The sequence below is a fragment of the Convolutriloba macropyga genome, chromosome 3 (genome assembly GCF_964194025.1).
Source record: "Convolutriloba macropyga chromosome 3, txConMacr16.3, whole genome shotgun sequence".
Taxonomy (NCBI): Eukaryota; Metazoa; Xenacoelomorpha; order Acoela; family Convolutidae; genus Convolutriloba; species Convolutriloba macropyga.
In genome coordinates this window covers 33,014,737-33,027,696 of record NC_134470.1, presented here as the reverse complement: position 1 = coordinate 33,027,696, position 12,960 = coordinate 33,014,737, and the positions used below count along the sequence as shown (strand labels likewise).

The 12,960-nt window shown below is 33.7% G+C and overlaps 1 protein-coding gene across 2 annotated transcripts in view; it reads left to right on the top strand.

The window, feature by feature from the left end:
* Positions 1-12,476, top strand: part of LOC142337018 (uncharacterized) — a 148,871-nt gene extending 136,395 nt beyond the window's left edge. For both annotated transcript variants that reach the window (XM_075386051.1, XM_075386050.1), the window contains exons 16-19: positions 937-963; positions 1,732-1,855; positions 10,508-10,546; positions 11,980-12,476. In XM_075386051.1, the coding sequence (XP_075242166.1) occupies positions 937-963; positions 1,732-1,855; positions 10,508-10,546; positions 11,980-12,262 (473 nt within the window). In that variant the 3' untranslated portion in view covers positions 12,263-12,476. The remainder of the gene's footprint in view (positions 1-936; positions 964-1,731; positions 1,856-10,507; positions 10,547-11,979) is intronic.
* The last annotated feature ends 484 nt before the right edge of the window (positions 12,477-12,960 follow it).

The window sequence follows — 12,960 nt, the reverse complement described above, 5'->3', positions numbered from 1 at the left end:
ACGGCTGAACTCAAAAATTATCTGATTTTCTTAAAGAAATGTCTTGAAAGACATGCGAGCCATATGGTAATGACTGAGAGCATTAGATATGATTGTCTCTACCTTTTTAGATAGTTAGTAGGATCTTTGATTGTTGTGATTTAATCGCAAATTAACCAAACGACCAACGGCATGCACAATTCGAGACTTCAATAAAAGTTCGAGACACCGCGGGCGTGCGTGTTCTCTGTCTCTCTCTTTTTCAAATTGTCCAAAGTTTGTCTCCAAATAGACGGGTTAAAAGATTATTGTGGCAATGATTTTGCGAAAATGCATGCTCTCTTTAGCTGTTTACTGGTGTCTTTTTTTCCAATTTGGAATCATTACTTAGATAGAAAATTTTAAAAAACAAACAAAAACAATTTTCCTAACAATTGGAAAAATTGAATAATCTGTTAATGGTTCATCTGGATCCCAAAAAATTTTCAAGCTAAATGGCAGAAGTATTATATTATAACACTTGTATACTTCAAATCGCTTGCCGTGTAAACAACATAAATGGTTTTGAAAACGACTGCGACTGCATTAAACAGAAAAGGACGCAAGATTTTATAATGATTTACTATGATTTTAATTTTAACATGGAAACATAACTCGAATGACTTCTTTTATTTACTGCGGACACATGAAGTGGCAATTTTTTGTTCATACGTATTGTTCAATTTTTAATCATATATTGGGCTGACTGTTAGCCCTATTGACGAACAGATACCTTGAATTTTTTTTGCAAATTTCATAAAGTAACAAAATTCAACATTACGATATAGTTAGTTATGAAGAGTTAAAATTGACAGTCACTGTAGTCAGGCCATTCGGACAACTTACAACTCGAAATCTTCTCTTACTTCTCCGCTCAATTGCCTACTGAAAAGTGTTTATTTTTCTCACCTGTTTCAGCACCAACTCCAGATCCAGCAGCTCCAGGTCAGATCTATCTTTCATTTTACTGCAAACGATAACATCACAAGACTGCTGCGCGCTACTAAAACTTTCAAAGAGTAAATATCTGCAAAAATTTGCAGAATACACGCTAATATCAAGTTGTTGCGGTATTCGTACAAATATAGTTGTCAGATTTCAACGACAACTTTAAGTTGGTTTTGATATGAAAATGATCGCAAAAAGGTGCTGAAAGGTAAAACTTAATGCAAAACTTGACCAGGCAATCAAATTTTGTGCTGAATAAAACAAAACGCACAAAATTTTGATCGTATAGCTTCTTTTTTGGAGGTGTAGGTTTAATCACAGCATATGTAATTCACAAACCCAATCAGAGAACGTTGCAAGAAAATGTAAAGCCTATTTCCACCTCTGTTGTCAAGTATAGACAGCAATTATGTCCCAAGTGAAAGCTTCAAAAACTCATCCTGGCACTGCATAAAAACTGTTTATTAGTTACTGGGCATATAAGATCGATCAACGCACTCAGTTTAGTTACTGTTCTTTTTCAATTATCAAAAGACTAGAAGTGCAGCAAAATATCATTACAGGCCCTCTTCATGACAGAATTGATACATTTACTTACCAAGATGGATGTCAATTACCTTTTAATTAAGTTAATCTGAAATTGTTATGGACCTTGAAATGGCTGTCGAAGTCTCCTAATGCTTGCACTTCTTTTCTTATGCTGTTCAATTCGAGAGAAAATGCGTTATATACTAAATGCCTAATCGCGCTGCATAAATTTTACAGGCAAGGATGATTCTGATGGACCAGGTACTGGGATGATCATTTGGGCAATTCTGGCAGCTATCCTGATATTGTTACTGACTGCACTCCTGATAGGATTTTTTGTGCGTGCCAGATGGCAGAAGAGGCAAGTATCCCGTCTGATTGAATTGTTTTTCCACAAAATCTAATCCAATTGAATTTTCAAATTTATTACGGGAAAAATTAAATTTACTGTTGTCAGAAATCTCAATGATAAACTTACAAACTGAATTTCAAGTCTTGATCATGGATAGATGAACCGAAGAAATTGCACAGCCTGGTCAGAGCTCTGATAGTGACACTTTACATACATGAAATGTCTAACAACAAAAATTTTTTATTCTTATACTTAACAATAATTGACAGGTATTGGCTAACGACTTGCAATATCCTGCGTACAAACTTTTATCAAGAATTGAAATGCCTTAATCACAGTAGTACTAAGTACTTTTAAAACAGAAAGTTCGAGATTGTCGGAAGCTGGAATTTCCAATCTTGGCTAACTCTTTTGCTCGGAGGACGGCTAAACAAGCCTGTGTTAGAATAAAATCTGAGGAGAGTAGGTTGGGATCCAGTTTACCTACGTTTCATTATTGTTGCAACCCACTTTAGTGGGGGAGGAACTATATGCTCAAAGGGTTTTTTTTGTTCAGACAAGTTTGGGTGATCGATATAATCATCGTAGAAAGTTGTGAGTGGTATCATTAGAAAGCCTGTTCAGCGTAGAATATGGATTTAAAAAGATTTTTTTTTCGATTTTTAAAGGGAGTTATCGAAGTTTTGTGAATTTAATTCACATTTTCAGTATTTTTTCCAAATTTTGGTGTATTTTTGGTAAAACATGTTAAAGTTGTCAACGGTAGTGTTATTTATTTTATCTCCAAGGATAGGGCAGGGTTGCTGAATTGTTCGATTCGTGTTTTTGACTTAATACGCTTTTTTAGAACCCATTCTTTCAATTTGCTGAAAATGGACACCTTGAAATTGCGCTAATTTTCTTTGTCAGCTCAAAAAGGTCGAGTTGTATTCACGCCAAATTTAAGAGTCTTCTGGAATTATAATATTCCGCGTTTTTGGCAATTTTACACTCGATAATTAAAACAAAATCATCATTTTTTTGATATACTGAAGAATTGTGTTAAAAAAAATTTCCCAAACATTTGAACAAATGGGTGTATTTTTAGCGGCGCAGCAATATCAGGGCCGGTCTTGATCTCACCATGGATCCTTGAGGTTAAAAATTTTTTAAATTTTAATGGGGAGCTGCCTTTTTTTGAAAAATTATTTCCGCATTTACATTTTTTATGTAATTTACTGACAAGAATACCCAACCACGAATCAATTATTGACAGATCCTATTTACAAAAAAGAGGCCCAATGACAGAGACCTATGGTTTCAGAGTTAAGCTCATGTTTTTTATGGCTAACCAATTGTTTTCGTAAAATTTTATGGACTTCTTATGTTTTGCTTTCATTTGTTATGCTTTTTGTTGTCCAATGACTTAGTCTCCCCGGTCAAATATCAAATTGGTTATTACGAAGTAACAAATTAAAAAGTGAACCTAGACATTGTTTTCAGTTGTTGTCTAAAGTCTCTTATGACTGTGAATTCATTTGTTTTAAGAAATGTCGGTGAATTTTTGAACTTTCCAAATAATTTATCTGGTTTTTATCTATTTCAGGCGCAGTCTCAGTAAAAACAGGAGAAACCTATTTCCTCTGAGTTACAAATTATAGTTTTAAATGGTCTTATAAACAAATAAATGTTTCTTTATTTTGGTACTACAATTTTTTGCTTTTTTTGTGTTCTAAGCATAATTTAACATTTTATAAGTTCTTTTTGTTTCCTTATCGAATCATCACATTATTGACAGGCCTAATTGAAAGACCGGATAGTTGTGAACAATGCACAATCGTCAAGAAAAGGAGTATCTGAAACTATTAGTTGTTTTTGTTGAATATTTGCTTTTTGGCTGAGGCACAGTTCTCTCGCAAAAGTTAGTGGATTTTTTTGGTTGGCCTATGTTTGCCTTTCTTGTTGTTGTTGTACGACGCATACCTGACAATGAGAGGCCTCAATTGCATCAACAGGACGTAAAATTGGAACTTTTTTAAAACTTCAGTTTATAGCTATTTGTTTTAGTGACTTTCAAATTAACTTTAAAAAAGATTTTTTCAACAGTCTCTTTTTGATCAAAATTTCTCCTTGGGCGAGAGAGTGGTGCTGACAGTTTTGTGGCTTACACCAGTCACAAAGGGACCAACTTTTTTTGCCTCCTCGTTCCCCTATAATATACTTAAACATCTTCCAAAGATCGAATAAGATTTTCTCAGTTTCATACAAGATTCATTTATGATTTTCTGGGTCTCATATTACTACTTATATTCTTTTCTGGTTCTCTGAAGTCTCTATAAACGTGAAAACACCCTTTCGTAAGCTGAATTCTTCATTCAGTTTTTTATAAGTATAGCAACGTTATATAAAGCAACATATTAGCTATTGAACGTACATAGCAACAAGTGAGAGTTTAGATGGCAAGGTTTTTTCGATGCTCTTTTACAGGTTTTTTTTGTCTGAAGTTATTGACGTCAAAATCGGTTCATAATCGAACAACAATTGTCTAAAGAACAAAAAAATTTTAAGCCGAAAATCAACTTATTTCATACATATTGTGGTTATATTTACTTAAAATTAGGTTATACCTATTTTTTCGGAACATTCTACGTATATTATTGGAACGTATTTTAAGTACTCTATTCTGATTGGTTAATATTCGCTCGCTTTAAATCCATTTACTTAGTAACAGTCTTAGTAGATGTAAAAAGTGAATTATATCCTGTTTTTTTTCAGTAAGGATCATATATGATTTCGTAGGTTTCAAATTATGATATTTTCGAGATATATGAGTTCGATGCAGGGATCATATATGAGGTTCGATGCAAGAATTGTATTAGAAAATACGCTGTGATTTGTACGACATCGTATATGATACTTGTTTTGAAATTTGATGTGGTGAATCTGTAACTAAGTTGTATATTAATCACACAACAAGTGACTTGACTCTTGCAAAAGATGTGGTGCGGTCGGAAAGAGATTAGTACCCGCTGCTAAGAAATGATTGATGTCACGGATTTTTTTAACAGATTGATGTCCCAGATTTTTACTAATAAACACTCGACCAGGTATTGGGACCAGGTACTGTGATGATCATTTGGGCAATTCTGGCAGCTATCCTGATATTGTTACTGACTGCACTCCTGATAGGATTTTTTGTGCCTGCCAGATGGCAGAAGAGGCAAGTATCCCGTCTGATTGAATTGTTTTTCAACAAAATCTAATCCAATTGAATTTTCAAATTTATTACGGGAAAAATTAAATTTACTGTTGTCAGAAATCTCAATGATAAACTTACAAACTGAATTTCATGTCTTGATCATGGATAGATGAACCAAAGAAATTGCACAGCCTGGTCAGAGCTCTGATGGTGACACTTTACATACATGAAATGTCCAACAACAAAAATTTTTTATTCTTATACTTAACAATAATTGACAGGTATTGGCTAACGACTTGCAATATACTGCGTACAAACTTTTATCAAGAATTGAAACGCCTTAATCACAGTAGTACTAAGTACTTTTAAAACAGAAAGTTCGAGAGTGTCGGAAGCTGGAATTTCCAATCTTGGCTATCTCTTTTGCTCGGAGGACGGCTAAACAAGCCTGTGTTAGAATAAAATCTGAGGAGAGTAGGTTGGGATCCAGTTTACCTACGTTTCATTATTGTTGCAACCAACTTTAGTGGGGGAGGAACTATATGATCAAAGGGTTTTTTTGTTCAGACAAGTTTGGGTGATCGATATAATCATCGTAGAGAGTTGTGAGTGGTATCATTAGAAAGCCTGTTCAGCGTAGAATATGGATTTAAAAAGATTTTTTTATTTTCGATTTTTAAAGGGAGTTATCGAAGTTTTGTGAATTTAATTCACATTTTCAGTATTTTTTCCAAATTTTGGTTTATTTTTGGTAAAACATGTTAAAGTTGTCAACGGTAGTGTTATTTATTTTATCTCCAAGGATAGGGCAGGGTTGCTGAATTGTTCGATTCGTGTTTTTGACTTAATACGCTTTTTTAGAACCCATTCTTTCAATTTGCTGAAAATGGACACCTTGAAATTGCGCTAATTTTCTTTGTAAGCTCAAAAAGGTCGAGTTGTATTCACGCCAAATTTAAGAGTCTTCTGGAATTATAATATTGCGCGTTTTTGGCAATTTTAAACACGATAATTAAAATAAAATCATCTTTTTTTGATATACTGAAGAATTGCGTTTAAAAAAGGGTGTTCAACTTACGAAAACACCCTTTCGTAAGTTGAATTCTTCATTCAGTTTTTTATAAGTATAGCAACGTTAAATAAAGCAACATATTAGCTATTGAACGTACATAGCAACAAGTGAGAGTTTAGATGGCAAGGTTTTTTTGATACTCTTTTACAGGTTTTTTTGTCTGAAGTTATTGACGTCAGAATCGGTTCATAATCGATCAACAATTGTCTAAAGAACTTAAAAATTTTAAGCCGAAAATCAACTTATTTGATACATATTGTGGTTATATTTACTTAAAATTAGGTTATACCTTTTTTTTCGGTACATTCTACGTATATTATTAGAACGTATTTTAAATACTCTATTCTGATTGGTTAATATTCATTCGCTTTAAATCCATTTACTTAGTAACATTTCTTAGTAGATGTAAAAGTGAGTTATATCCTGGTTTTTTTCCGTAAGGATCATATATGATTTCGTAGGTTTCGAATTATGATATTTTCGAGATATATGAGTTCGATGCAGGGATCATATATGAGGTTCGATGCAAGAATTGTATTAGAAAATACGCTATGATTTGTACGACATCGTATATGATACTTGTTTTAAAATTTGAAGTGGAGAATCTGTAACTAAGTTGTATATTAATCACACAACAAGTGACTTGACTCTTGCAAAAGATGTGGTGCGGTCGGAAATAGATTAGTACCCGCTGCTAAGAAATGATTGATGTCACGGATTTTTTTTAACAGATTGATGTCCCAGATTTTTACTTATAAACACTCAACATTTTTCTCGTGTGAACCACACAACGAAACTTTCAAATTGCTAAAGAAAGAGTTACGATACGGAGCTGTCAACCACACAAATTAAGCGTTCGAAGCATGTTTTATGCAATTTTATTTTAAGTGGCCCATCATAACCCACCTTTTGGGTTTTTAAGTTGCGTCTTTGTTTTTGGACACTGAAAATGGCCCAATAATTCAAAAAAATAGCATTGATGGAAAAGCTTTTAGTTTCGAAACAAATTGTCAAAGGTCAAATAGGCAAAGAGCTAACACAATAGAGAAAGGTCAGTAAACCGTTCAAGTCATTCTAGGGTGATGTTGCCTGAGTTTCAGACTTAAACCCCACTAAGCGTTCGTAACAATTATCAATTTCGTGTTCATTTCATTACTTCAATGCAACAACCAAAAAACAGCTTAGAGAAAACAAGGAGGTTCGATAATGTGCTTAAAACATACACTTCTTTCAATAATCAACCACTGAAATACAGTAGTGCCACGCTAGAGGGCCAATGAAAGTTGTTGATAATATGAGTACTAGAAAGGACAATAAAAAAATCAAACACCAAACACATTTTACGACCAAAAATCAATGTCTATATTTATAATAATGATAACAAAACGAAAATCGCATCATATCAGAAACCAAACAAAGAAATGTAACCTACACTTCCCTCAAAAAGGAGTGACTGGTTAACAGGTCCATAAAAAGAGCAAATAGGTGCAAAATTCAAAAATACTTTTCCATTTTTGAAAACAATTTGTTTCACAGTTATTAATTTCAGTAGATATCAGTTGAAATCACTAAAATGTTCATTTATATCTGCATAGGAAGAGATTGAGACAAGTAATTATCCATTTTTCGATTGCACAAAATTTTAAAGCCAATGGGATCAACGACTATTGTTGAAAAATATTAAAAAAGAACCAAAACCTTTGAAATGTACAAATATATAGAAATCTAACATTTTATGAAATCTCGTAGTAACAGTAGTAACAAAGCCGAGAAACAAATGTTTGAAGCTAAAACCGTTGTAAAGATTAGTTTATAGCTCACTGAAAACGGTTTGTGACCTGTGTTTACAGAGACTGAGCTACAAACCGACCTAAAAAAGACGAAGCTCAGAAAACCAAATTGACGTTTGAAAAGAAATATTTTAGAAAATGATAACAGAATTGGAATTATAACAAAAACAATTGATTAAGTTTCGAAACCTTAGGAAGACAATTGGATCTGCTAATAATGAGACGAAGTCACGAGCACACAAAAGAACAAATACATAAAGAAGCCAAATCTTAGGACGAAACACTGTTCAAGGCATTAAAATTAAAGGATGTTACCTGCAAGAACTGTAAATTAACATTATCCATACATCTTAACGTCAAAGAGTCTTCCTTATAAAAGGTCTACTTAGACATGACAACAAAAAGAAACCCAAAACTAGAACAGTATAGAAATCTCGAATTTTTTTAATGAAACTAAATGGTAGAAGCAGTCATTCACAAGGTATAACCAAGCGCAAAAATGTTTGATTCAAAAAGAGTAATCGGGACTTCTAATGGTTGAAATTGAGTGGTATAGTGACAAAAATAAAAGCAGAAATCAGACAGATGATTAAAAATCTTCTTTTTAAAGTGCAATTTGAAAGTCATTAAAACAGACAGCTAGAAACTGAAATCTTTAACAAGGTTGAGTTACACGGCTTGGGAAAGCAATTAGAATCTATCGTTTTTGGGTATATGGCGTACAACAACGACAAAAAACAGACAAAGTCAAAATCAAAAAACCCACACGGTTTTGCGAGATAATTGTGACTCAGCCCAAAAAGCATAAAATATTCAACAAAATCAATTAACGTATCCAGATACGCCTTTCTGCACCGCTGTTAATTTTTCCTCTAAAACCTTCCTTTAATTGGACCTGTCAATAGCGTGATAATTCGACAAGGAAAAAAATTAACTCACAAAATATGCAATTATGATCAAATATAAAAGAAAAATTGAAAATGTGCAGTACCAAAATAAAGAAACGATTAGTAGAATATCAATAAAACAATAGTTACCGATATTAGTTTATGACTCACAGGAAGTCAGTTTTTGCCTGTTTTTACTGAGACTGCCCCGAAGTTGAGAGAAATAGCCTGATATAGTGGCAAATTTCGAAAAATCTCCGATATTTTCACAAAACAAATATATTCAAAATCATAAAAGACATTAGATGACAACTGAAAAAACGTCTAGATTTTTTATACCTTCTAAAAACTAACTGGATATTTGCTTGGGACACTAAGTCATTGGGCTACAAAAAGTATGGGAAATGAAAGCAAAACGCAAGAAGTTCATAAAATTTTTACGAAAAGAATTGGTCACAGCCATGAGCCTAACTCTGCCACCATAATATAATCTCCGTGGGTCTCGTTTATTATAAATAGTATCTGTCAATAATTTAGCCCTGATTTGCGATTTTTGTCCGTAATTTATATAAAAACATTTATATAGCGAGAATATTTTGAAAAAAAAGATTGCGCCCTATTAATATCTAAAAAATTTTCATCAGAAAGGTCTATGGTGAGATTGGCATCAACCCAAATATTGCGGCACATCTAGCAAACACTCAATTGTTGAGATGGTTGCGAAATAGATCAATTCTCTGCAAAACTTTTCAGTTTTATCAGTTTTATCACTAATTAATGAATTTTGAAATAATTATCGAGTTCAAATTTGCAAAAAATTGGCAGAGTTATAATTCCAGAAGACTGTTAAAGCCAGCGGGAGTACAACTAGCACTTTTGTGAGCCTAAGAAGAAAATGCCTGCAGTTTTAAGGTGTCCACTTCGAGCAAATTTAAAGCCATAAGGCTAAAAAAGTCTAATTTTTGAAATTTTTAGCTTAAATTCTAGCCAAAAAAACTCGGATCGAACAATTCAGCAGTCCTCCGCTATCTTTAAAGATAAAATCAATAACACTACATTTTACAATTTTATCATATATTAGCAAAATTGATGAAAATTTGGTCAAAATTGACCAAAGTTTGGTCAAAAATGTGAATAAAAACAACTGAATGACGTTTAATATTCAGAAAATTTAAACCTCGATTACTCCCTATAATAAGCAAAAATCAAAAAAATCTTTCTAATTCCATATTCTGCGCTGGACGGGCTTTCTAATGATACCACTCACAACTCTCTACGATTATTATATCGATCGGCCAAAATTGTCTGAACAAAAAAACCCATTTGAGTATATAGTTCCTCCCCCCTCAAGAGTGTCGGAACAAATATTCCTTTAAAATTTTCGTTTTTCCCCATACGCTCGTTCACACGAAAAATCCTGAATTTTCATTACACGATGAAACATTTCTCGTGTGAAATTACGCGAGACGCAATTTTCACACGAAAAATTGTCATTTCACTCGAAGGAGTTTTAGTGTGCAGTGCTGGTGGCTTAGTTTTCATAAAATTAATTGTTTACTTAGACTAGGTCCGTAAAACCGGTGTAAAAGCATTTATTTTATAAATGTTTCCTCATTTCTCTGATAATTTCTTTTAAATTGCGGTGGTAGCGAAACTATAGCTAAGGTAGTAATTAGCACCTCATCTATAGTTTCACTAAAACCGCAATAGCCAATTTAAAATACTGCGTTTCAGTAGGACACAGACGCAAGGACCACGAACTGTGTACGCTGAGTAAGTATAAATTGGTATGTAAGCTCAATAATTATAGTCTCTTAACATAACAGAAGTACACATTCTCAAAGACACGTGAGACCAAGAGCGCATGCGAGCAATTCGCTTAATTCGTAGAGTAGACATTTAGATGTTTGCTAACTTTATTGATTTGTCGACATGCGTGAAATCCGCAAGCGTAGTTCTCGAGAGCCATGTGCCCAATCTTATTGGATGGGATAACACGGCCCGGGTTGAGGTGGTCGAAATATGATTTAACACTTGTCGTAGGAGGGGGGGAGGGGGGTTTCATATTTTTGATACATTAATTAGATACTTGGTACATAAATTTGCCGGCCTTTTGGAATTGAGTCCAATTTAAGTATCTGGTCACCGGGATCTCAAACGGCATGACCAAACACACTAGTCACAATCACTGTACCTATCTAACTATAATTCTCCGTTTTTAAGAAGTTTTCTAGTAATTCGTTTTAAAGGAAGTTTCCGATAAGAAGATTGAAAAAGAAAAACATTTAACTTGTAATTTTTGGCACTTTTTAATTGGACTGGAGCTCAGTATCAAATAAAAGTACTGATTAGATCATTTGGCCGCTGAAAACAACAAACTTGGTTGACTTGATAGAGGAAGGATGCAAATAATTTCTTTTTACGTTTTGTTGAACAATAAATTTCCGAGAGTCCATTCAGAATTATGCCTCCCAATGAATCAAAAATTGATTGACTTGACAACAAACATAAAAAACATGGCAAATTTTGCGAAGATATCGACATGCCACTAGCTATGAAAAGATCAAGATCTTTACAAACTTACAATGTCTTTGAACGGGTATCAAGAAACAAGATCTTGGCAAGATAAACAAGAAATGGCGGTGTTTCAAGTTCTCGGCCAGATGTTGCGCGAAGTATCAGGAACCTGCATGTCTCATCGAGTTCTGTCATGTTTCGATTTGTTGGGTTGGTACAATGGTTTTCTCAATGTTAAATTGACGATTTTGAATCCGAAGACGTTTTAATGCTGCAAAAATAAAACTGATCAAGTTTTTTTTTAGCAACTCAATGCCATATATTTTCTTCATTTAGTGATTCAATTCTTTTCCGGGTAAAACATCATCCGATAATAGTATTTAATTTGGCGAGATCGAAAGCATAATATATCTACAGATCTCTGACATTAAGACACTAGATCGAAAATTAATCTCCATTCTCAGTGGTTGAAATTAAGCAAATGTTTGCGAGCTGACATAAGATTGCCGCATCTTTCCATGCCTCGAGTTCAAGGCGTGGGAATTGATATAAAACCATTGCAACCGAACAAGACTCTGTATTATAAGTGAGTGCTTAAATATGAGTTAGCAAATGGCAATTCTAAATAATTTCCTTTCCGATCTATTGTCTTTCGATTTGTTGTCTTAGCACCACTTAATTTCTCCTAGATATGAAGGACCAGCTGTTGGCTCATACATTCAAGCGTTGCATACTAACCCTCAATACGATCAGGGCAGCAGCAACTTCATTAGCAACAGTGGCAACCTGAACTGCGATATGAACCGTGAAAGCAATGCCTATGAGGAGACCAAAATGGGAGATGACAAGAGCTGCTCGAGAGAAAAAACGACGTCGAGCTATTACAATCCGGGTCTCGAACAGCCTCGAGCTTCTCGAGAAAATGAGTACTGGACGCCTAACGGGATCAACATCTACGAGCCAAATTATTAAATGTCTCGATTTGATTTTATATTGCAGAATACAATACCCAGACCAGCTTTAATTGATCAAGAGAGAATTTAGAAACACTATTTTTGCAACTTAGAAAAATATTGTTTGTCAATAAAATTGCGAGTGATATTAGCGATATTAGCGATTGAAATAAGATATTAGCGATTGACTTCAGAAAAAATGAATTGATTTAATTAAAAAAGTTATTTCTTAACATATCTTGGATTTAACCTAATTGTAGCTCACATAATTTATCGCATGCCCACCTCGCTCAACGCGGACATGCCTCAGCGGCCCGTTGGACTTAATATGATTCTATCTCAACAGAACTTTATATCAGTTTTCCCCAGAAAATACATTTTTTCTCTTTCGGCTTGACGCGGTTTCTGAGCATATATATATATATATATATATATATATATATATATATATATATATATATATATATATATATATGTCAATGTTAATTTGTATTTAAAAAATGGAAAGTTTGTTGACTGCATAATAAATCAAGAGCATGGCATTATGCAATCCCGCAGCACTGCGACCCAGATGTTATCTTACTTGGACCATATCTACTCATTACGTGACAATTATGTGCCGGTAGTTGCAATATATTTCGACGTAAACAAAGCGTTTGATTCCGTTAAACATAACCTATTATTGACGAAACTTGCGAAGTATGGTTTTGATATCGA